Source organism: Crocodylus porosus, unplaced genomic scaffold (genome assembly GCF_001723895.1).
Source record: "Crocodylus porosus isolate Cpor-Errol unplaced genomic scaffold, CroPor_comp1, whole genome shotgun sequence".
NCBI classification, from domain to species: domain Eukaryota; kingdom Metazoa; phylum Chordata; order Crocodylia; family Crocodylidae; genus Crocodylus; species Crocodylus porosus.
The window spans coordinates 11,922,654-11,946,227 of record NW_017728909.1 but is presented as its reverse complement, the minus strand read 5'-3'; the positions used below and the strand labels follow the sequence as shown (position 1 = coordinate 11,946,227).

At 48.8% G+C, this 23,574-nt stretch overlaps 1 protein-coding gene across 1 annotated transcript in view; it reads left to right on the top strand.

Annotated features, from left to right (window-relative positions):
- The first annotated feature begins 17,661 nt into the window (after window positions 1-17,661).
- LOC109307743 (elongation factor 2-like) overlaps window positions 17,662-23,574 on the top strand; it is a 28,680-nt gene continuing 22,767 nt past the window's right edge. Inside the window, exon 1 of the mRNA XM_019531802.1 lies at window positions 17,662-17,847. Within this exon, the coding sequence (XP_019387347.1) occupies window positions 17,845-17,847 (3 nt within the window). The 5' untranslated portion in view covers window positions 17,662-17,844. The remainder of the gene's footprint in view (window positions 17,848-23,574) is intronic.

Below are 23,574 nucleotides of genomic sequence, written 5' to 3'. Positions count from 1 at the left end.
AAGACGAGTAAGAACCCCTGGATGTAAAGGCACTGCTTTTCTCTGGTGGCTCTCAGTTCTTTCTGTTCACTTTCCGAACAAAAGTAGATCTGGAAAGCGGAAGCACCATCCCAAATACTCAGGGTATGGTGACACTGTGGTCACCGCTGTGGCTGATGCTAGTGTAGGCCTAGCAGAACTAGCTTTATATATAGCAGCTACATTCAAGCGCTGCTGGGAGTGTAACCTGAGCTCAACCCACATCAACAGCCCAAGTATTCAGTCAGCTTTCCCAGCAGGTTTTTCAGCCTGCTCTGAGCTCCCTGTCACTGCAGCTTCAAAGGAGCGAGCTGGGCTGTCTATGCAGACTGTAAGCACAGCAGTGACTGAAAAGCAGACAATACCCAAGGAGCAGCCTTTATCCTTCACAGAAGCAGAGAAAGTCCCGCAAGAGATACAAAACAATGAACATGAATATGAAAGCAAGCAAGAGCCTGTTCTTGTGACTCACCATCCCCCTACCAACCCCCTTTAGCATTTACTCTTTTTTTCTATCTCTCTCTCTCAGGTCCTCATGCAATAAACTGGCTTAATAGAGTCCTTTCCAGGCTATTGGAAACTTTTCTTCTAATGGACTTTGTTTTTCCTCTGCTATGGGAGAGTGGAAGCCAGTTATGACAAGTGCAGTTCTAGCTGTGTTGGAAGAGGGAGGTGGCAAAATCGTGCCTTAATGTCATCTCACAGCCTGACCTCCCTCAACTGACACTGCCTTACCTCCAGCTTGTGCGCACTTTGCCCTGGTTTGTGGGCTCTGTGAACTCAAAGGAATGCAACTTCTCTGTAGTTTGCTAATGAAGATGTAGTCTCTGTTGCCTCGGGAACCTGGCCTGAGATCAGGAGGAGGTCTTGGACGTGGTCGTAAGAGTTGAAGACAGCAGAGGCTGGAGTCTAGAGCACACGGTCTATGTGCGTTTAGAGGCCTAATACACATAGAAAGTGATAGCCATATTCTGTACAAGCTATAGCTTCTCCCCTTAATCTACCTCTGTTCCAGATAATAAACATTTTGACCCAGAGATGGTCAAAGAATATACGTTAGGGTAATTGAGACTCATCTGCCCTCCCCCAACAGGTTTCCTGAGGTCCTATTTACAGCTCTTGCTCCAAGCGTGATGCTCAGGGTACCTTGGTCCTTGGCTGTGAAGTTTAATGCCATGTCCTTTCCTTCCAGCTAGCTAAAAACATATATCCTATTCCCTCATAAACAGACTTGACCTTTTCTATGCTGTGACAGCATTTCCATAACAGAGCAAAAATATCAGAAGGCTTAATGATGGTCCTTAGTTCACATTAAAATAATACAGTTCATGTTCTGTATTCTTCATGGCATGAAGCAGGAAAACGTCATTCTTCCTCCCTCCCTTTCTATTACCTCTGCATTACTGTTCTAATCTCTATAATTACTACTGCAACTGAATAAACATTTTTCAGTGAACATTTGAATCTATCAACTTACCTGGTGTATTCCCTCTGAAAGACTCAGGAACCCTTTTCTTATTGAAAACAGTCCACTTATTATATCCTGGGAGGGTTTGTCTCTGGAGAACACAGGGCACAGGCAGAAGTGCAGCTTCCTGCTGTAACTCGTGGCACTTTACAGAAAGAGCCATGAGTTACAGCAATCCCACCAACCCAACAGATGCTTGCTGTTGGGTCCTGGTGGTTGGGGGATCCAGCTGCAATTTGGAGTGACTGTGTGTCTCTAGACACTCTTCCCTAGCCCTGCCACTCCCTTCCCCACTCCTGGCCCTGGCACTGTCTTCAGAATTGGGGGCGGGGAGGAGGGACTGGAAGGAGCTCAGTCTGGGGGGTTTTCAGCTGGAGCTGCAAGGTGGGGTAGGTAGGTTGGATGTAGTTGGGGCTGGTCCTGCTTTGAGCAGGGGGTTGATGACCTCCTGACGTCCCTTCCAACCCCAATTTTTTATGATTCTGTGAAATGTCTGGTCCTTTCTCTATAGACCCGGGAGAGGGGCAACTCTAGCATGCTGTTTTTCCATCAACTTACCCACCTCCTCTCTCCAGCCTCCCTTCCTGGGAGCCTTTTATTTCCTGTAGCCAGCCAATTATCCATACCAGCTGGCCAGTCCTCCTAAGCAGGCTTGCAATAACTTTGCTTGCCCATAGCTGGACTGCAGTTTCTGAGGCTTGCTGCCTGCTACACCTGGCTATATCACCACAGCCTTTGGGCTCCCCAGATTTTTCATCACCATACCTCATAAGGTAGGGAAACATTATTGTCTCCATTGTACACATGGCGAAATATGTCAGAGAGACTTAGTAGCTTACAGTCACACAGAAAGTCTGAGATTCGTTTTCCAAGTCTAAGTCCAGTACCTTAACCAACCTTCATCTCAGAATGAGTTTGTGTCATCCATGTTCACATCCATTTTGTATTTGTTTTGGGCAAACACTCAAAGCACTGTGCGCTACTGGCACAAATGTTCACAGAACATGGGTTTAGAAAGTACGTGGGTAGTGTTGGCAGAACGTACATTTTTAGAGCTGGACCTTTCAGAAGCTGTGTTTTTGAGCCAGACTCCAATTCTATCAAGTCAGTAACAGCCAAACTCACATTGATCTCAACAAGAACAAAGTCAAGTTAGCAAGGAGAACGTCCTCCTGAAAATCCCTCACCTTACTTCTGTGTGCAAGAGTCAGGGTTAGAAGTTCTTGCACATTCATCCAATCAGGAAACAGAAGCAGTATTGTGCAATATCCTCAACCAACCACAGTAAGTCACAACAATATTTGCAGAGAACTGTTTGCAGTCAGTCTATAGTTAAAAAAGATACCCCAAGAAATTAATCATTTTTTGATTTACAGAATTATTGGGGGAGTATTTTGTTGGCTGAGATATTCTGCTCAATGACACCCATGTAAATCCCAAGTTACACGTGAACCGGAGTTCAATGCATCGATTCACTCCAGATTTACATGGATGGCACAGAGAGCAGAATTGAGCTCAACAGGTCTCAGCCCCTTAGTGAGAGCAAGGGCATATGTGAGAATGGACCCAAGTGAAAATAAAACACGACATTTGCAGAACCGTGAGCAGTGGAGCATGCAGTCAGCCCTGGTCACCACTGCTTCTTCTCAAACACTGCTTTTTTTGTTACAGAATCTGTCTTCCTCCTCTTAACACCAACAACCTCCACAGACCCGAGATCTGATTATCTGCTCCCCGAGTCTACCCAGTACCATGATAAGGAGTGCTGCTTTTTCTGTATCCAACACTGGATAAACCAGTTTCATACTCTTTCATGAGTCCTGATGCCTCCATTTTTCCACAGAGCAAGCTGCATTTTGCTCTAACGTTGCTGTAAATTCAGACTAAATCAGCGGAACCGCTTCATTTTCACACCACCTTAACTGAGAGTCAAGATGAAATGCAAACTCAGCCGCAAGACTTAAGCATCACTGAAGTTATCACAAAAGCCCCTAAAGTGAGGCCTGAGCGGTGGACAGGCTTTGTGTTTGGTCATTTGCACAGGCATGAATTTTATGCCTGTGCAACTCTGTGAAGTTGGCTGAAGTTTATTTTCCAAAAGAAAGAGCAAAGAAAGAGGCATCACGGGCACTATAAAAAAATACACTTACAAAAAAAAAAGGAGCAAGAGGAATGACTAGCAGCTTGTAGGGCAATTTTTGTAAGGCTGTACAAATCAAAAGACATGGCAAAATTAACAAGTGGAGCCTGCTAATTTAGAAAATATTTTACAGACTCACATGGTTTTGTGCAAGGTCTGTTTTCCTTCAAAGCTTCATATAAGCTATAAAGGAACATTTCATATTTACAAAATGTATGAAGCCATAAAGGAAAAAAAATCTAATTTACGATGGTATTTATAGAATCACTTCTGAACACCAGGCGTGCAGCGTGCACACATTCAGATCTGAGAGCCATGTATGCAGCAGGCATTAAGAAAAAAAAGCTGGTTTTCTTAAAAGGCCATCAACTCTTTCGAAACAGCGCTCTGTGACAGATGCAGTGGGATTATAAATAATAAATGGAATTGTGACTCATACTTTGTCATTTCCAAAACTTTTTGCTTAAGAATTTTATCTTAGAAAACTAGCTTGGTACCTGACTGTAAAATATGGGCTTAAATGACTCAAGTGGCACACTGGCTTTGCCCTAGACCTCTGCACATGGCTGAATTTCAGCCCAAGTAAAAGAATTTAGATGAATGTTGCATGATTCTTCAGTGTAACAAACCCCTGCAGTGTCAGGCACAATCACGACAGCCAGTGAGGGATTTACTTTATGTCGAGTGTCTTAGGGGTTAGGGTCACAGGCCAACGGGAAGGGACAAATACAAGTACATAGGCATCCAAAGTATAACAACATACACTTCAAGGGCCAACAAACAAACAGGTAGTGGTCCATACTGCTGGGGTACATACATTCAGCACATAGAGCCCCTTGCCCACCTCTAGGGATGCCCCCAAGAACCAGCCTTTAGCCCCGAGTCGCTCTGTGCAGGGTCCGTAGGTCCTGTGCCGTCGGTCTGTGGTTCATCTGTCCTGTGCTGAGGTTTCTCTCCCCTCCAGTTCCGCCCGGGCCAGCACCAGCAGCTCCGGTATGTATTCAGCCCGGGCTCAGAAAGCTCCCCTGCCTCTTCCTGCTGCCCCCAAGGTCCTCCAAGATTTGCAGTCCAGGAGCAGGGCTCTGCACATTTTTTGTCACTTCCTACTTCCAGGTGCCTCTGGGATTTGTACTCTTTGGTCGGTCAGCACGCCTCCGCAAGGTTGCTCCCCTTCGGTCACACACTCATAACACATTTTCAGTGCACACAATGCATTACAGTACACAATGCATACATTACACTGCCCCCCCTTTTAGCTTGCTGCGCCCCCGCATCCTACTCGGGTCATGCCATGTAATCACTAAGCCACCTGGGGGGTCTCCACTCCCTCTGTGGTCTGCCTGGGCATTCAGGAGCACCCACTGGCTCTAGTGGGTTGTGGGCACTTTTCGTCATACCCAGGTCTGACCTTCCCTACTCCCCACCCACTCCTCTTCACTATCGTCATCCCCTGCAGGCCATGGGTCCCACCCAACCGGCTCTGACCTAGGAGCACCCTCTGGCAGCACACCATTGGATGTATTTGGGGCTGTATTGGTGGTAGTTTGATTAGGAGGCCTCTGGTAGTGGCTTAGTGGCAGGTGTCTTGGTTGTTGATGAACAGGCCTTCCTAGCCCCCTTGTAGGTCCAGGGTCTCTGTTCCATGTGCATGTATAGGGTTTCATCCAATTATAGCACACTACCAACATTTGTCCACTGGTCCTGTTCACCAGCTCATATAGCACTGCCGACAATTTCTTGACAGCTGTATAGGGACCACTGAACTTCTTGCAGAGCTTCCAGCACTGACCCCGCTGCCTCGTTTCGTTCCCTACACACACCAGCTCCCCTGGCTCGTACACCTGCCTGAGGTCATAGCGCTCTCTTTGCCTTTGTGCAGCTGTAGCCTGATGTGTCCTAACAGCATGGCTAATGGAGCTGAGGTACCCTGCCACTTTTGTAAAGTCTTCCAAAAGATTGTTGAATTCTTCCGACACGTTTGTCTCAGAGACAACATCAACAGGCAGACAAATCTCCTGCCACACCACGTATGGTGTGTATGCTGGTGGGCTCTGGTAGGCTGTCATGACATATGGGAGTACCTCATCCCATGTTGTCTGGTTATCTTGAATCAGAAAAGATAGCATGCCAACTAGCGTGCGGTTGAACCTCTCCACTAGTCCATCAGACCGGGGGTAATAGGGAGTGGTGCAGGTTTTAGTAATCTCCAAAAGGTCACATATGTGATGGACTAGTTCCCACCAGGAGCCCCAATTCCTTCTTAGGCTTAGGTTCAAACAAACGCTCCTTCCTCCTCCTTGTGGCACCATCTCTTCAATCTGCCCATGATCATCATTTCACGTCTAGGAGGTACTGTCCAACTCTCCTTCACTACTATTTCACACACTTCAGTTTGACTCTCTGTAGTATACAGGGGAAAACGTTGTCCCAGCAAGGAACAGGAAGAGTCAGCAACATTTCTGGTGACTTGGAATTGTCTTCGGAGGTCGCTTCCCAACGAGGCGCCTTGCCTGGCGTCTTTCAATACAAGGAATGTGCATGGAAGCTGCAGGTCTTGGGAGCAGATGGTCGTACCCCACTCCCCCAGGATTGGGAGTGTTTCTCTATTGGCTGCCTTGACTACGAGGCGACAGGGTCGTAGGTCCCTTTTTGTCCCAGTTCTAGCTTGTGCGCATACTCGGCGATGTGCAAGCAGTACCTGGGCACCTGAATCTATGATAAATTAGCAAGGGACCTCTCCTAACTTTCCTTCCAGGTAATACCCCAAACCTGCGGACCCAACGACTACTAGACTCTCCTGTGGGCCTCAGGGTGTATCAGCAGTGGATGGGCACTTCTCCATTGCCTGCCTCAGTTTCCCTACCTGGGACGCCACCTTCTCTCAGGACAGTGCCTCCAGAAATGGTCACGGCCACCACAGTGCCAGCGCCCACCATCAGTCTCTTATTGTAACCGCAGCTGCCATGGTCTAGGCGGGCCCCCACTGCCACGTCTGTTTGGGCCCCGACTTTCCAGAGTTGGTGGAGTTTCTCCATTCCACCCTTAAGTTTCTGCATAGTCTCCATTATTGCTTGCAGGACTGGCAGTTTTGGGGTCAGGGTGTGCACTGCTGGCTCATCTTCTTTAGTATGTACACGTACTCTGGCCTCATTGCCTTTGGGACTTGGGCCTCACATCTGCCCTTGCCAGCTCCAAGGTGTATGGCCGTCTCAAGGCTCTTGGGTCTTCCCAGCCAAAGCTGAGCCTTTATCTCCCCATTGCAAGTGTGTTCAATGAAATGGTCCCAGGCCAGTGTGTCATGTACGTCTGAGCTAAACTGTGGGAAAGACTTTATGGCCAATTTTCTGAGCACTAAGCCAAAGTCCTGGACCAACTTATTGGGTGCCCTTACTCGGGTACTGTACTGAAAGTCATACTAGCCCAGCCAGGATCTGCAGCTGGTTCAAAAGCTTCCCTGAGGGCCTCTGTTAAGCATTTGTGGTCCTGCTTGGTTTCACTGCTGAGGCCACTAGCAGACTGCCCCAGCCTTCCCTGAAGTAGCAGACCTAGGAAGTCTAGCTTGCCAGCCTCGTCCCATTCATTTACCTTAGCTGCCAGTTCAAACTGTGCATGCTAGATGTCCCACTCTTGTTGTTTCCCACTATACGGTGCAGGATTGAATATGAACCTTCGACCGGGAGATGGGGTTTGTGTGTCTCCCCTCCCCATGAGGGGCGCTTCTCCCTCTCCCCCTGCTCAAAGCCCACACAATGACAAAACTATGCACTCAATACAACAGTTTGCCCAGTGCCTTATGGCCCGTGACCACCGCTCCCACCAGTATAATAAACCCCTGCAGTGTCAGGCACAATCACTACAGCCAGATTTACTTTATATCGAGTGTCTTAGGGGTTAGTCACAGGCCAACAGGCCAATGGGAAGCGACAAATACAAGTACATAGGCATTAGGCCTGTGCGAAGCAGCAAGTATTTGCTTTGGATTCAGCCGATCTGGAGGAACAGTGATTCAATTCGGTGATTTGAATCACTGTCCTGATTGGATTTGGATTTGGAGATTTGGTGCCAGTTCGGAGATTCAGTCACAGACTATAATGGGGAATCACTAAAATACCTATAACTTTGCCATTTTTTGGCAGATTCAAATGAAAACGGCAGGGATGGTCGCCCCTTCTGAGGGCATGAAGCCTGCCAAGTTTCAAGGAGACAGATTCGGGATTTCTGTGAAAGTGCATCTCAAACTGCTGAAAGCAAAACTTGCATCACTTGTGTGTATTAAGGCAGAGCGGGATGAAAACAGCAGGGATGGCAGCCGTTTGTGCGGGCATGAGGCCTGCCAGGTTTCGGACAGAGTGGTGCAGGGGCTTCTGTGAAAGTGCACCACAAGTTTCGGAAAGCAAAAAAAAAAAAAAGCAAAGCGGCACGGAGCGAGGAAGGCGGCACTCACTCCGTCTGCACCGGGAGCTTGGGGAACCCCAGCAGCGGGAGGTTCACTTTCAAGAACGCCAGCTGCTCCACCAGACCAGGATCCAAGCAGGTGCGGTGGGGTGTCACAACATCCCCAGCAATGCTGAACACCCTCTCGCTTGGCACGCTGGCCGGCGGACAGGACAGGTGTTCGCGGGCAACCGTGGCCAGATCTGGCCACATCTGGCTGCGGGTTGCCCAATAGGCCAAGGGGTCACAGTCCAGCGGCTCCACGTCCTCGTCGAGATAGATAGTCACCGAGGCCTCCGCGCTACCTGCCTGATGGTGGGGTCTGGTGCCTCTGGACCCCAACATTGAAGCCACGCCCTTGGCCCACATTGGCAGCGGCTGTGGTGGAGGAGGTTGGCTGGTGGCTGGAGTGCTGGCACGGGAAAGTGGATCCCCCTCGTCCACATCCCCCTGCCTCTGCCCTTCTGCCTCCCTGACTCTGTTCACCAGCACCTCTGTCCAGTGATCAAGGGTTTGGCTGCTGCAGACGCTCCCCTTCACCCTTGGGTCACACATGGCGGCCAGCACGTGGACCGTACTGGACCGCAAGGGATCCAGCCATCGCCTGATGCCCTCCTTCATCCGCCTCACCAGTGCCTGCACGTCTGGTGACAGCGGCCGGCCCCAGCCAGGAGCATCGATCCCCTGGAACTTCTCCATTCGATTCTCAAGCTCCTTCACTACAGGGATCACCTGGCTAAGGAGGGCATCTCCGGCACTGAGGCTTTCGGTGGCCTCGAGGAATGGTTTGAGGACCACCAAGATCTGGGAGATGGTATCCCACTCCATTTTGTGAAGGGGGCCGCTGATCCCAAGCTCCTCAAGCAAAGCCATTTCATGGATGGCCTTCTGTTGTTCCACCAGCCTTTCCAGCATCAGGTATGTGGAGCTCCACCGAGTCTCCACATCCAGCATGATTTTGTGCTGCGGGATGCTCAGCTCGGCCTGTTTTTCCTGCAGCATTTTGCCCCCCTTGATGCTCTGGTGGAAATAGCCTGCCAACTTCCTGCATTTGGAAATGAGCTTGCTGGTGGTGCTGGCGCTGCCACCGGCAGCCCTGTCCCCCTCCAAGGCGTCCCTGACTATGAGGTGGAACCTGTGTGCCACACAACAGATGCCAACAAAGTTGGCATCACACACCGCCTTGACCATATTGGCCCCATTGTCGGTAACCATGAACCCACGGGTGAGCTCGCCCTGCCCAACGAGCCACCCTTGCACCATGTGGTTCATGGCCTCCATGATGTCCCTTGCCGTGTGGGACTCATCCAGCACCTCGGCTTGAAGGAGAGCCCATCGACGCCCTGACTGATCGCACCAGTGCCCTGTGAGGGAGAGGTACGCATGATCTCCACCCCGGCTGCTCCAGATGTCCGAGGTGAAGTGCAAGACTACCTGCGGACCCGCCTTGCGCAGCTCCTCCCTCAAGTACTCCCTGCATGCCTCATACAGGGAGGGCACCACCGTCCTGCTGAAAGTAGTGCATGTGGGCACTTGGTACGATGGGGCCATGAGCGCCATGAGCTGCCTAAACCCTGGACGTTCAACAAAGGAGAAGGGCTGGCCATCCAGAGCAAGCATCTCCCCGATGGTCTGGGTGAGCTCGCTCGCCTTGGGAACGCGCCCCTCTGCGTGCCCGCCTTTCCCCCACCGCTCCAGGGTGGCCAGCCTGTGCTTCTTGGGGACAGGGGCTTTGGAGCAAGAGGGGGACTTCTTTTTGGGCACGCTCCCACTAGTGCCAGGCTGAGGAGGAACAAGGGCAAGGGGGTGCTTCCTCTTGAGATGCAGCAGCATTGCCGTGGTGGCGAAGTGTTTCACTTCCTTGCCCCGGCTGATCTTCCTTTGGCAGTGCTGGCAGGTAGCATACCTGGGATCATCTGTCACCTCAAAATGATCCCACACTACACTACCCCCTCTCAGCCTTTTCCATATGTGAAAGATCACCCCATCCCCCTCCCTCTTCTCCGTTTCTGTTTGCTGCAAGCCTTCCGAATCTCCAGATCTCTCCGAATCTCTCCAAATTGATTCAAAGGCTTCTGATTTGATCTGGACCTTTTGATAGGTCTCCCGATTCAATTCAGATTCAGACATTTGGCCGCCAAATCGGGCCGAATCTCCTCCTAATCGAATCAGCTACTGAAGCTTCGCACAGCCCTAATAGGCACGCAAAGTATAACAGCGTACACTTCGAGGGCCAACGAACAGGGGGTGGTCCGTACCGCTGGGGTACATACATTCAGCACATAGAGTCCCCTGCCCACCTCTGGGGATACCCCCAGGAACCAGCCTGTAGTCCAGAGTCGCTCTGTGCAGGTCTGTAGGTTGGGGCTTGTGTGCCGTCGGTCTGTGGTTCATCTGGTTTCTCTCCCCTCCAGTTCAGCCCAGCAGGAGTCCTTGCAGGTAGCCAGCATCACCCCCAGGAGTCCTTGCAGGTAGCCAGCCCGGACTCAGAGATCCCCCTCCTCTTCCTGCTGCCCCACGGTCTCCTGAACTTTGCAGTCCAGCAACAGGGCTCTGCACATTTCTCGTCACTTCCACTTCCTGCTTCCCGGTGTCTCTGGGATTTGTATTTCTCGGTCGGTCAGCATGCCTGCCCAAGGCTGCTCCCTTTCTGTCACACACTCATACCGCATTTTCGGTGCACACCATGCACTGCACTACACACTGCACACATTACATCAGTATAGACCGACAGTGCTCTTCCCTGCTGCTGTGACATGACCAGGTTGATTAAAGGAAGCTGCCTGGTGTCTGTTCTTCACGACACTGTAATCGGGGAAAATAAGCTTTCATGCAAAAAGAGTTTGCATCAAAGCACGTGATCAGATTTCCTGCGGTGCAGGGAAGTGGGATGGGTATTTAAGGGATGTGTAAGTCATGGATGCTGAATGGCAGCAACCCCTTCATCTTCTCCTGCAGCTGAAGGACTTTGGTCAGTCAAACGGGTTTATTGGTGGTTTCAGTTGCAGTGAGCCAGGAGATCAGAGAGCACTGTGCTTACCTTAAGGGCACAAAAACTCATGCTGTGCAGGAAAGATACAGGAAGGGGTTATTTACTGAAAGAGTTAATTCTTCCTTGACTTGGAACTTGAAAAAGAAATCTTACAAAAAAAGGAAACTTGGCCTTATTGCCAAGAACAAGAAGAGAATACAAGGCACAAATTGAGAGACAGCTATCAAGACACATAAAAGGCAACAAAAGGCATATAATTAAGGATCTACCTAAATCACGCTGGAAGTGTGCTGTGAAGGAGCTCGTTTAATCTTGCTGTCTTCACTGCATACCCTCCCACCACTGCTGACTGAGACGGGGTCCCAGAGACCCCATCCATTGCTCCTGATTAGCCAGGAGGCAAAAACCATGGCATGTTTAAAACCATGGTTTTTGGCTCTCAGCTAATCAGGGACAAGCAGCAGGGATCCTGGGGGCCAATCAGCGCAGAGGGATTGAAAAGAGCAAGATTAAAGGAGCTGCTGCGCAGTGCACTGCCAGCGTGATTTAGGTAGATGCCTACATATAATACGTAGCATATAATGAATATATTAGAAGTGAGAGGACAACCAAGGAAATGAAAGTCCCTTATTAAAGGGGAGAAAGGTGCCAGTAATGGAAAAATGAAGAGAAGGCTGAAGTGTTCAATGCCTTGTTACATCAATCTTCATAATAAGATCAACGACCTGATCACAAGTACAGTCAGCAGCAAGCACAGGGAGGCAGACAGTCAGCCTCGAGCAGGGAATGAACAGGTTAGATATTATTCATATAAACCAAGCAGGGCATCCTGCCATGTACCCCCTGCCCTCATTTTGTGTTGCTGCCATGCCGGCACTCCAGCACCTTCCAAGGTAGGCATTGTGGCGCTTTTCGGCACTGGCCAAAGAACATTGCCTACCCCTGATGTAGACGCTAAGAGGTTTACTGTGGAGCTAATTAGGCAACTCCACAGTAAACGTCTCATATAGATGTGCCCACGAGGACCTAGAAAAGTTGGGGGAAAAATAGGGTGAAATTCAGTAAGGACGAGCGCAAAGTTCTATTTGGAGCAATCAAATATACAAATACAAGTTGGAAAATGACTCATTGGGCTGAAATACCATATCAGAGCATGTGGGTTTGCAATGGAGCACAGGATCATAGGAAAATAAGGCTGGAAGAAACTGCATGAGGTGATCTAGTCCTGCCTGCTGCTTAAGACAAAATCATTCCCAACTACACCATCACAGCCAAGTGTCTATCTAATCTGCTTCAGGGACGGAAATGCCACAACTTCTGTATGCAGCTGGTTCCAGTGCTTGACCATCCTCATAGTCGGAAAGTTCTTTCTAATCTCAAACCTAAATTTTCATCGCTGCAGTTTGAGACTATTGCTCCTAATTCTGTCCCCTTTAGACATAGAGAAATGTCCATCTCCATCCTCCTTGCACTTGCCCCTTAGGTGTCTGCAGACTGTTATCAAATCTCCCTGCAGTCTTCTCTTCCCCAGATTATATAACCCTAGTTCTTTCAGTCTTTCCTCCTGAGCCACACTTCATAGACCTCTAATCATATTTCATTGCTCTCCATTGGACTTCTTCCAAACTGTCCACATCCTTCTTGAAGTGTGGGGCCTAAAATTGGACACAAAACTCCAGGTGAGGCCTCATGAATGGCAAATAAAGCAGAATCGCTTCCTTTGATTTGCAAGTGACCCTCCTGTTACTACAACCCAGTATTCTTTTGGCTTTTTTTTTGCAACAAGCTCACTGTTGGCTCATATTCAGCTTATGGGCTACTGTAGCCCCCAGGTCTTTTTCTGCAGAATTTTTACCTAGCCAATCATTCCTCAGCCTGTGTTTGTACATACAAATATCCCATCCCATGTTCAGGACTTTGCACTTGTCCTTGTTGAATCTCATCTGGTTGATCGCAAATCAGTCTATTTAGGTCATTCAGGAGCCTAGTCCTATTTTCCAGAATGCCTGTAACTCCACTCAAGTTGATGTCATTTGCCAAGTTACTGAGTGTGCACTCAATCCCATCATCCAAATCATTAATAAAGGTATTAAACAAAACCAGACCCAAGACAGACCTCTGAGGAACCCAGCTCCATACCTCTTTCCATCTAGACATTGAGCTATGATTACCAATCATTGAGCATGCTGATCCAACTAGTTATGTATCTACCTTACAGTACTTTTGCCTAGGCTGCATCTCCTTAGCTTGTCAATGAGAATATCATGGGAGAAAGTGTCAAAAGCCTTGCTATAGTCAAGGTATAACACATCCACTTCTGAATGAATGAAATATTATTGCAAATTGTAATAAATGAATAGCATCCTGGGGTGTATTAAAAGGACTGACACGTGCAAATCAGGGGAAGCAATTCTGCCATCCCACTCCATTCAGCATTGGAGAAACCTCATGCCCAGTTTTGGACACCACACCTCAAGAAGTATGTGGACAGACTGGTAAGGGTGCAGGGGAGAAGAGAGGTATTGATAAAATGACATACGGAGATAAGTCGAAAGGACTGAGATAATTTTGTCAAGAGATGACTGAGGGCAACTTAGTAACAGTTTTAAAGAGGATGGCAATGGTCAACCATTTCTCTGCGTCTGCAAGGGGCAGGCCCAGTAGGAAAGTGTTAAACTGCAGCAAGGGAGATTTAAGTTGGCTATTAAGAGCTTCCTAAGTGTGAGAGTGATTAAGCACAGGAACAGATTAGCTAGTGAGGTTGTGGACATGCTCCCGGGTGCAGAGGTCATTTTAATCATGAACAACTGGTGCCTACCAAGACTGGGGGGGAGGGGCAAAATTTTTGGACGACAGTGTCAGCAGTGTTGGTGGCAAGCGGCGACCGCCCACAGAAGCCAGTGTCGGCAGCCAGGGGCTGTGAGCGGCGATCAGCAACCACCCGCAAAAGCTGGCGGCGGTGTCGGCAGTGGGGGGTGGCGAGCAGTGGATGCCTGCAGAAGCTGGAGTTGGCCAATCTCGGGCAGGGCATGCGGCCCCCCGTACCCCTCCTACGAGTCACCTATGATTTTAATTACAGCAGCTCTCAGGAGCCACCCTAATTTTAAATGCCCACAGTGTCTTGTGTATTCAGCGTCCCACGTTTTCAAAATGATGGCAGGGGCACTTTAACTAAAGCTCATTTGACATGTTTTAGTTAAATCACTCCCCTGCCGTTTTGAAATGTGGGACGCTGAATACACGAGACACTGCAGCATGCACTTTTAATCAGAACGTGGCGGAGCACATGTAAAAGTGCCCTCCATTACTACTTTTGAGTGCAGATTAGACAAAAACATGCCTGCAACGAGCAGGGAATTAGACTAGGTGACCTTCTGAAGAGCCCTTCCAGTCCTATTCCTCTAAGGACACTAGATTCCATAATGCACTGGATACTGTATTCTTATTCTCCTATCTTACATTTCCGGTGTAATACTGCTTCGCAGTTTTCAGTCAGCTGTCATATTTCACCCCACCGGCTGCAATATTTCAGGATTAGGTAAAGAGCTTCAGGCACATTGTGCTTCACAGCTGAATTCATTAACATACGTAAAGGATATTTGTGGATAGAATACATTAACAACTGTAAACTGCTGCTAATATTTTAGCATCTTTAATAAAATAAAACAATCGTTCAAAAGCAATAGGGTGTCTTCGTGGGACCTACAGGGAAACTGAACTTATTTAACCTACTTAAGATTTTTTTTAACTAACTGACAGCTATGGTCTCTGGAGTCCATCTATCTGTTCAAAGCAAGCAAACAGATCAAATCCACCTCTATACCACCAAAGTTTAAAGAAAGCCTCATTCCACTGTATTTGCTGGATCAAAGCAATGCAGTATCAAAGCAATGTTTTTATCTCCCCCTGCAGGTTGTACTGCATCAGTCAACTAACATTTTTCCAAGAATTGAAACTGTCCTGGGAAGCCACTAATATATATAATGAAATGCTGCATCTAAAATTCTTGTTAAAGGCCATTTGGATTGCATGGCTATGACCTACTTGCATGGTAAAAATCTTTGCAGCAGGCTTTGGCTTTTAGTTTTATATTGGATCTATCGTGCTAACAAAGCACAATGAAAGAGGTACCTTGGTGTTATTATAATATAAATGAAAAAAAAAGCAACTCCTCCAGCAAACATCTACAACAGTTGGGGAGTGGGGAGGTGTAGAGCGCAGAATAATCAGGAAGCATCAGGTCGCAGCTTGTAGGTTTCCAGCTTGTTGCTGACACTAGATGCTACCTGTTGCTTGACAGCTGCTCTTCCACTACCCTTTTTTTTCCATCTCCTCTCCAGCTTTTACCTACAGCATCATCTACCCCTGCTCACACTGCTGGCACCCTCCCAACACCCCACACTCATTTCACTTGGATTGTTCTTTTATTTTGTGAAAAGTACAAACTTTAAACAGAATTTGTGGTGCAAAACTCTAAACCTCTTGGTTCAGAGATGATACCTTTCATTAGGCCAACTAAGAAATTGCAAAACAAAATGATCTTTCTTTGCAAGCTTTTGGGCACATGCGCCGTTCTTCAGGCTGAGGGAAACTAAAGATGGCAAAAAGTCCCCATGGGTAGAAAATAAACTTCATTTTGCACAGAGGAAGCTTAAGGTGGACGTCTGTTCTTCTGGGTCCAGAAGAGTCGCTTTGTGCGAGTTGCTCAGTTTTGTGCAGATAAGACAGGATTTCTTCTCTGGTGGTGTCAGATGGCAGAAAGCCAGGGAGGTGTAGAAATCTTTCTTTGTTGTTTAGCAATGAAGTTTATAATTCCAAAATGGGCTAAAATTCAGCATCTTTCATGTTCCAGGGGTGTATTTGGTAGCTGTGTTGGTCTAATAAAATGTATCATCTCTGAACTAAGAGCTTTAGAGTTTTGCATTTATTTTTGTCTCAGACCAACATGGCTACCAAATACATCACTGGATTTGTGAGAATTTTCTTGAGATTCAGGAGAAATGTTGTGAAAACACCAGAAACTTCCATAACTTTTTAAAAGCACAGACACACGGACGTTCCTCACCCTCCACCTTCCCTCCAAATTCAGATCCTTAAACATCTGAACATTTATAGGTGATCCTCAGCCCTAACATGCTCCCCAAAGCAGGGAAATGCACATGAATTTCAGATAATAAAGATCTGGGATTATCTCAGTAACTGAATAATTCAAGATGAGTTACATATAGAGCAGGGGCAGGCAATTATTTCAGGCAGAGGGCCACTTACTGAGTTTTGGCAAGCAATCAAGGGCTGCATGACAGGCAGCCAGGAGCAGACAAATATTAATTTTCTAAATTTTTTAGGAGCCCTACAGGCCAGATAGAATGGCCTGGTGAGCCGCATGTTAACCACCCCTGATATAGAGGCATCTATTTTTTCATCATTAAATCGGAGCACTTCTGTCAAGGCAGGTGGAGCAATAATTAGCACCGAGCATTGAAATTTGCATCGTCCAGTTCTCACTCTAAGCACAACTTTTGAACAAGTTTTAGCCAAAATGGCTTCTCATTTTTAAAAAGGATCATTTAAAAAAGAATGTTCTAAATGCCATCAAGTTTTAGTAATGACATATTTCAACAACTTTTTTTAATAAAAAGATTTTGATAAAAAAAATCAGGTTTACTTCGAGAGAGAGAGAGATTCTGTTTAGAAGAGTTGGGGTGGAAGGAAGGTCAGGTTTACCAATATATATATATATATATATATATATATATACACACACACACACACACACACACACACATATACACTAGCAATATATACTCACATTAGCAATGTAATTTTATGCAGTTCACACACACACACACACACACACACACACACACACTCACCCTCTCTCTCTGCTAATTCTGACTTTCCTTCTACCCCAACTCTGTTCTGAACAGAATAATGTACTTTGGGGAAGCAAAGGGGTTGTTGGTTTTATACTCTTCCCTAGTCTTGGAAACAACAGTCCAGTAAAAGCTTCTAACCGTTTGTTCTGCTCTCTTAAGATCATAAAAGAAGGCTACAAACTTGCACCAAAATTTGCATCAATTGTAAGTTCACTACAGCAAGGCTTGCCTCCGTCCTGTTTGCACAGTCCCTTGCATGAAGAAGTCGTGGTCTGCAATCTGGACTCCAGGGCACAATAATGGATTCTAACAATAAATGACTGATGATAAACATTGTTACCTATATAACAACAGGTTATGCATGAAATATGAGACTGCATTATTGTCTACTAGCAAACAGTAACCACATGGTATGTTAATCTAATCCCAATATAAAGCAGGATCCTTTGTAATAGACAGGACACATGTTGATCCCACATAATAGAACAAGTATTCATTCTTTTACGGTGCATTATGTTAGTATCATCCATCTAGGCCTCCTATCTATCCCAGCACAGTATCCTGATGCTCTGTTGGACTGTGTGATGCACCCATCGAACATAACCCGAGACTGAGGCTCCCCCCACCCCTGCAATGGACGCGACCGCGCTGGGCACTGGAGGGTGCAGTGCGGGGCCGGGGGGTACCACAAGCCACGCGCAGATGGGGTACCCCCAGCTCCCCACCATAGACATGCGCGGAGCACGAGCGCCGTCCTGCGCGGGAAGTGAGCACTCTAGCCCGCCGCCAGCTCCTCTCTGTGGTCTCGCCCTATCTCGCCGGCTCTGGCCTTGTTCCAGTCCTCCTTGGTCTCGGCGGAGGCGGCGGCGGCGCTTGGGGGAGGGGGCTCAGGCAGCATCCAGAGCCATCCGCCACGATGGTGAGTGCTCCTCGCGGGAAAAGCCCCGATACTTGCAGGGGAACGTCCCCGCTGCTGGGCCGGGCGGGTATTGATCCGCTGCCCCGCGCCCGGGACGCGAAGGCAGGGCTCTGCCCCTGGCTGGGGGCGGCCGCCATCTTGCTGGTGGGGGCTGTCAAAGGGGCAGCTCCAGCTGGGGGAGGGGCTGCCCCCTGACTCCCCCACTTGGAGGGGGGCTGCCCCCTGCCTTCCCTTGCCTGAGGGGGGCTGCCCCCCATGGGGCACAGAGCAGACGCTGCTGCTTGGGGGGCATTCCCCCCACCCCAATACTGGGCTCAGCTGCCTGATGTCCCCCCTGACAGCCTCTCTTTGCCTTTCCCCTTGTCCCCAAGGAGCCAGAGGGGGACGCCGTCCGGGGGGGGCGACCGCGGATCAGGACGGGACTCTGTGCATTGCCTTTATGTGTGCATGTCTCGCTCTGCCCTTGACCCCTGTCTCAGTGGGGCAGGGTGGGAGAAGAAAAGCAGGCTGCCCACGGTTATGGGGGCTAATTTTGGGGGCGAAGGTGTCACCACCGGTTTGGTTCTGGAAATTGGTTCACTAGAAACATGGCTGGGTATTTTTCCCTCCCCCCCTCCCCCTTTTTTTTTTTTTGGCAAGCCTGCCCCACACTTTAAATAGCATCAGCTGTAATGGTGTCTCATCCCCATGAGCCTTGTTATTGCGGTGGAGCATGGCCACACATGAACGCCACCACAATTTTTTGCTCTTTTCAGAGAGCAAGTAACGTTAGGGTTAGGACCCATCAGTTCAGCGCTTGGGGGGGTGGTATTGATATTTTTACCTGGGTGATGTGTCTAGATCAGGTATTTGCTTAAAGGCACAATCTCTAGTATTATGTGTATCGACTGAAAGACTGTCCTCCCTGATGTGGGGGGGATTTGAGCGCTTGCAAGAGAAGGGGAGGGAGGTCTCAGCTCCCTCCATGCAGGTGTTGCTGGGAGCGCTGCAGTGTGTGCTGCCATGATGTCATGTCGTTGTCCTGTGCTGCCATGATGTCATGTCGTTGTCAAGCCCGTTGTCTAACAAAGGTGGGCATGAAATTTGTGGGCCCCTTGGTGCAAGTGTTGTTGTGGAAGGTAGAAGCAGCCCTCTATTTCAAGCAGTTTTCATCACTTCCGTCTTTCACATGCTGTTTCATATATGTACACACACAAGGGCCCTCCGTTTCTTGGCAAAACGGAACCTAAATTTTGCAATACTCTCATGCAACATGCTAGAAAGCCTGGAACAGATTTGTTTAACGTGGATTTCTAAAAATCCCTTTCTAATTAATTGCATACAGACAGTGCCTTTTATCCTATCTCTGCTTTTTCAGTTTTATTTATGGCAGAAGTGAGGCTGGGGTTTTTGGCTGTTGGGTTGTAATTCAGGCTCTGGCAATGTGAGAAGCAATGTGGATAAATACGTCACCTGACTGTTCTTTTTAAAAAGGGGTTGGTAGGGCAGTGGTTAGGATTCATATTTAAACTGAGCTCTTCCTGTTTTGAATTCAAGGACGTCGTCATAATAACGAACTTGTTGCCTTCTTGCCTTCATTTTGATGAGATTGAAGTTTAGCTGAGAAAAAGGACTGGCATATTTAAGATACTTCAGGGCGCTTGATTCAGTCACAGCATTAAGGGTGTAGAAAACAGATGGGAAATAAAGGTGCTTCTAGAGGAGCCTTGAAGAAACCCAGTGCTGGCTATTATCTTTTTCCATGTCCTGGAAGTACGTGTGTACTGTTTTATCTTGCAAATGACAAAGGCATTTGGTGGTATATAATAAGCGGGTCAAGCTATTTAGGTCACTCCCAATTGCTTGGTAAGGTGGACTCATTTAAACAAATGTTTAACAAAGACATAGGACCTTGCATTTATCTAAAAACAAATCATGGAGGTCATGCTTCCAAGGTGAGAGGCTGTGTCATGGCATGCAGTGATACTGAAAAGAGGCTGGGGATAACAGCAGATAAGCAGCTGAATGTGAACTTCCAGTGGGATCCTGTAGACCATGGTTCTCAACCTTTGTAGACTCAAGGCACCCCTCAGAAATGGCACTTCGGTTTTCAAAGAAAAATAATGGAGACATTAATCTCTTGCAAAGAGCTCAGAAAGCACATAAAAGGTCAGAATGCTTTTAACATGTAGCTTCCTATCTGAAGTTTAAGGGTTTATCTTGTGAATCACGTTTGCACATGTAACAGTGCTGACATTGGGTAGCAACCCACAGCACTCCAGGGTCCCACAGCACCCTAGCTGACAATAACTGTTGGGAGAGAAAGCAAGAGCGTGTTGCAGGCTAATCTTGGAACTCTTTCTTGTATAATCTGTTGCTGTACTTCCATTAGAGAAGGGGAGATCAAAGAAATGTGCTTTGCACTTACAGCTGAAGGTAGCGAGTTTAGGTGGTCCTTGGTTCCTGGAAGAGTTTTACACCATGTTGGCCTGGCCTGGCCTGGGGGAAAGTTCTGCCTCTTGCCTAGACACGTTCTTCCCTGATTATACAAGAATGCTCTTCTGGCACAAGAGAGCTGTGTTGTCAACACAGTTTTCTGCCTTGAGCTTAAGGGGCTTCTAGACACCCTGGGTCCAACCTGCAGAACACTTCAAAGATAAAGATTGAAACCTTGAACTTGATATTCTGTAGGAAGCCGCAGTTGCAAACAAAAGATTGGCTACCACAAGCACTCCAAGCCTGTGCTGCTGAGGAGACATGCTTCAGATTTCTGAACTAGTTGGAGGATCCTGAGTACTGAAGGCTTCCTGCCTAGTACTCTGCATTTCTGTGGCTCAGATGGTAGGTGATTAAAGGCATGAATAACCTAGGGCGGCTGGTGCTTGGCCTTTTGAATGAGTGGTGCTGGACCAGTCAGTGGGTCAGGCCCCTTGTGGGGTCTGTACATGGAGTTGGGTCCCAGGCACCCAGATTGGACCCCGAACTGCCTATGCCCAGAATGGGCCTTGTGCCACCCCAGCCCCACATGCCCAGTCTAGCACACAGGGCCATGCTACCTGACCTACCGGACTCACCATGGATCCAGAAATGTAGCAGCAGAGGAGTGGTCACCACTCCCCCACCATCAAATTTTTAGACTTGTGGGGAGTCCAGCGGGCTGAATGAAACCGCTCCGCAAGCCTGTTTTGGCCTGTGGGGTGAGCACCCCTGACCTAAAGTCGTCGTTCTCTTCTAGGATGAGATGGAGTCTTAAGAACCAGACATGGTGGAAAGCAGAAGTTGCTTTGCGAGAGCTTAATCAGGGAGGTATCTAGGAATACTCCTGAGATATAGACTGAATTGATTACTCATGTATGCTTTCCACCAAAGGAAACTGGTCTTCATTGGGATCTCTTCAAAATGCTTTCTTCTGCCTTGGTCAGGTTCATCCTGAGCCAGCTGTTCTTCATCCATAAGCTGATTTTTGTCACATCTTGGTGGTAATGATAGATCCTGTGTGATCCATGGGTGTATAAGCAGTCTGTGGAGTATCACCTCCCCACACCTGTGTATACAGCTTAGCTGAGACCCTTCTTAGAATACTCTGTCCAGTTTGAATAAGGGATGTGAAAGGTTAAACAATTAATCATTTAACTGATATAAACCCAGTGATAATGAGTTAGCATACTGGTTATTGTTTAGCTCTGTGTGACCCAGTCTGGCAGGAAAGGGGGAAGGAAAGATGCAAGGCATCCCAGCAGGCAGGCAGGCAGGAGGGAGGGGAGGGGAGGGGAGGGGAGCTAGTACCCTAGCCTAAGAAGAAAACAACAGGCAACCTAAAGACTCATCAATTAAGCAATTAGCTGCTCCTTCACAGGTGCTCCTTCCCTCCCAGAGCAAGGGCTGTGTTGTCTGCCTGGGCTTGTCACCGCTTCTTCTCCTCCCGCCCCCCCCCCCCAAAAGGGTCCCAGGAGCAACTTCCAGCAGTATCCCCATCTGAACCAGTGGTTAACCATTTAACCAGTATAATTAGGGGAGGTTAAACAATTATTTTTAAATAGGTATTTACATCCCTAATTTGAATGTTGGACAATTACAGAGCTCAGAGGAGAACAAGAAAGATTTGAGTTATGGGTAATATTCCTTATAGTGAGGGTCTAATTAGTTTATTCAAGAGAAGGCTAAGAAGTGGCTTGATCAGGGCCCACAGATACCTGTGTGGTAGGGAACAGGGGAGAGACAAAGTTTAGACTCTGAAGTTAGCCAGGCTTTAGGTGGGGGTGGGCAAAAATCTGGCTGGCGTGCCTGCTGATTTGATACAGCCCACAGGCAGGCACCCACCAATTAATTGTAGCTGCCCTGCTGGGGGCTGCCCCTGCTGTGCTGTGCTGTGCATGGGGTCAAATACCACCTTCTTATGCCTAGGACAGCACATGCTGCGCTCCCAGCCTCTCCTGCCTGGAAGGCACCAGCCCTGGCCAGCAGGCACAGGGAACTGCTGGGCTCCCCAAGACTCCAGCAACTCCTCCTGTCCCTGCTGTAGTGCTCTGGGCAGCCGGTAGGGTGGGGAAGCTGCAGCATTGAGGAGGGCGGGGTGGGCTCTGCCTGCAGCTCGCTTTGGTCCTGCTTGTGCATGGCTCGGCAGAGGAGTGTGTGGGGATGGGGGCATGAAGAAGCTTGGCTACTCACAAAGCCCTTGCAGGTGGGCGCTGGACAGGCAGGTGCGATGGGAGCAGTAGCAGTAGCAGGAGCCAGCATGCACTTGGTGCAGCACTGTTGATCAGGCATGTAGGATGGAAGCAGGAGCCAGTGCAGGCTCAGCTTCAGCCCTGCTGGGCAGATGTGGGACAGAGACCAGGACAGCTGGTGGTGCCAGGCTTGGCTCCCTGTCCCCCCTCCCCTCTCCTAGGGGCTTCTCTTGCTGCCCGCTGGCGGCAGCGGCTTTCCTGCCCTTTGCAGCGTGCTATAAGCGAGGCAGGCGGCACTGATCCCTCTCCCCACCATCCACAAAGAACAGGCAGGAGGAAGCCCCCCACACCTGCACATGCACCCCAGCCACACCACACATGCACCCCCAGTTACACCCCCCCACATATCCACAACCACCATACCCATACCCCACACACACTTATACTTCCCCAGACATGCACCCACACCCCCTCGCATGTCTCACCCCACCATACTCGCACACACATCCAACAGTCCTATACATCCCATGCACATCCATACACACACCCCACACACCCACACATCCCCAACTATATGCAACCCCCACACAGATCCGCACATAAACCCACACCCCACATTGCACCCACCCCTCCCACATCCCAGCCCCACCATACCCACAGACATCCAAGTCCCCCATACCCGCAACCACATATCCCACACCCTCCACATACACTACACCCACACCATACCCATGCACACACCCACCTCAACCACATCCACATGCACCCAGAGGCAACCTGAGCAGGGTGTGGGGCCCGGGGCAAATCAGACTGTGTGGGCCCACCCCCAGGTGCAAGAAAGCTAGTGGCGGATTCAGCAGTGGGGGTGGCCAAGTAAATTGCTAAATCTTCATTAGCGACCTGGACGAGGGTGTGGAGAGCACCCTGCTCAAGTTTGCTGATGACACCAAGCTGTGGGGCAAAGTGAATACACCGGCAGGCAGGGACCGCATCCAGGCAGACCTGGATAGGTTGGAGAAGTGGGCGGATCTGAACAGGATGCGGTTCAACAAGGACAAGTGCAGGGTGCTGCACCTGGGGA